The 1,552-nt window shown below is 33.4% G+C and overlaps 2 protein-coding genes across 8 annotated transcripts in view; both read left to right on the top strand.

The window, feature by feature from the left end:
• Positions 1-1,552, top strand: part of LOC106873850 (adhesion G-protein coupled receptor G6) — an 82,527-nt gene that overhangs the window by 22,858 nt on the left and 58,117 nt on the right. The gene's annotated exons all lie outside the window — the stretch shown is intronic.
• LOC128251244 (decorin-like) overlaps positions 1-1,552 on the top strand; it is an 18,045-nt gene that overhangs the window by 6,457 nt on the left and 10,036 nt on the right. For all 5 annotated transcript variants that reach the window (XM_052977977.1, XM_052977975.1, XM_052977976.1 and 2 more), the window contains exons 5-6: positions 199-270; positions 985-1,056. In XM_052977977.1, the coding sequence (XP_052833937.1) occupies positions 199-270; positions 985-1,056 (144 nt within the window). The remainder of the gene's footprint in view (positions 1-198; positions 271-984; positions 1,057-1,552) is intronic.

Below are 1,552 nucleotides of genomic sequence, written 5' to 3'. Positions count from 1 at the left end.
TATATACACATACACACACACACACACACACACACACACACACACACATTCACTCAAATCATTATCGTCTTCATCTACATCTGTCAATTCTACTTCGTTTTCTTCTATGTCCGCATGCTAGTTTTTAATCATAATATTTAAAGTTTTGTGATTATTTTCCTCTCTATTATTTCTTATCAATTTTCTTTTGTCTTGCAGATACCTACAAAATAATACAATATCGAATATTGAACATGGCACATTTCAGGGGCTGAACAGCTTACAGATTTTGTAAGTTGAAGCCGTATTGCTGAGGCTAGATACTTGTTTTTTATGTGCCTTACTCTTTAATGTCCGCTCATCTATTTCTCTTTCTCTCTTTGTTTTCTCCAACTCACATCCTCTTTATACTATATATCTGTAACTATATATTTGTATATATATCTGTAAATATTTTTCATGGGAGGTAACTTTGCCCGAGCACCGATAAAATACAGCAATTTCCAAAGGAACAACCTGACTCTCTTGGACTGTAGATGCTGGGAAATCAAACATCTCCACAGAAAGCCGCTGATTCCTCTTCACTGGGAATATTCGATTTTCATATACGAAGATCGGCCAAATGTTTTTCTAATCCTTCTCTCCTTTTCCAATTTGATTACGTTTCACATCATCATCATCATCGTCAAAACGGTCAGTATCATCCATAATTATTAGCCTCACCAGGATCATCCTCATTATTATCATCAACTTCATTCTCACTCAACTTCATCATCACTCAACTTCATCATCACTCAACTTCATCATCACTCAACTTCATCATCACACAACTTCATCATCACTCATCATTATTATCATCTTAATTTTCACACATCATTAACATCTTCGCCATCGAATACATTCGCTTCTTTTTTTCTCTTCCTGTATCTAATTGATTAGACATATTACTTTACATTTTATGACTAATCTCGTCTATATTATAACTTTTTTTTTATTATTATACAGACGATTATGCAACAATAGCATCTCGAAAATTGAAAAAGAAACCTTTGTAAATCTTCCTGAGTTATATGAGATGTAAGTTGAATCAGTTTCGAAGATACTTTTTCTTTGATTATATATTTCTGAGTATTTAATGCCATCCCTAGATCCTGGTCTTAAATGTACCCGAAGAATCTGACTTGACCACTTTGGATAACCAGATTTTCTATTCTTCATTGGTTTCCCAGACTGATTATGTGCTTCTCAGATGTGCATGTAATCCATTTTTCAGGGGCATTCACTGATTTGTCGCTAACGGATTGTAGCTGAATGCCAAAGATCGAGAATCTAAAGGTATTTAGACCACCGCGTTTCCTCGACAAAATGTATCACGACTTGGCTGAATTGAACCTCGCGAGAACTCAAATCATCTCCACAAAGATCAATAGTAGACTCCTTATGGAATTGACAGTTAAATATAACCTTATACAGAAATGTTGACATAGGTAATAAACTTCAATAATAATGGATATTAGCGTCAAAACTCTCATTTAAATTATATATATATATATATATATATATATATATATAT

The sequence above is a fragment of the Octopus bimaculoides genome, chromosome 29, assembly GCF_001194135.2.
Source record: "Octopus bimaculoides isolate UCB-OBI-ISO-001 chromosome 29, ASM119413v2, whole genome shotgun sequence".
Taxonomy (NCBI): domain Eukaryota; kingdom Metazoa; phylum Mollusca; class Cephalopoda; order Octopoda; family Octopodidae; genus Octopus; species Octopus bimaculoides.
Note: the sequence above shows the minus strand (reverse complement) of the source record. Positions and strands in the feature narration are given on the sequence as shown.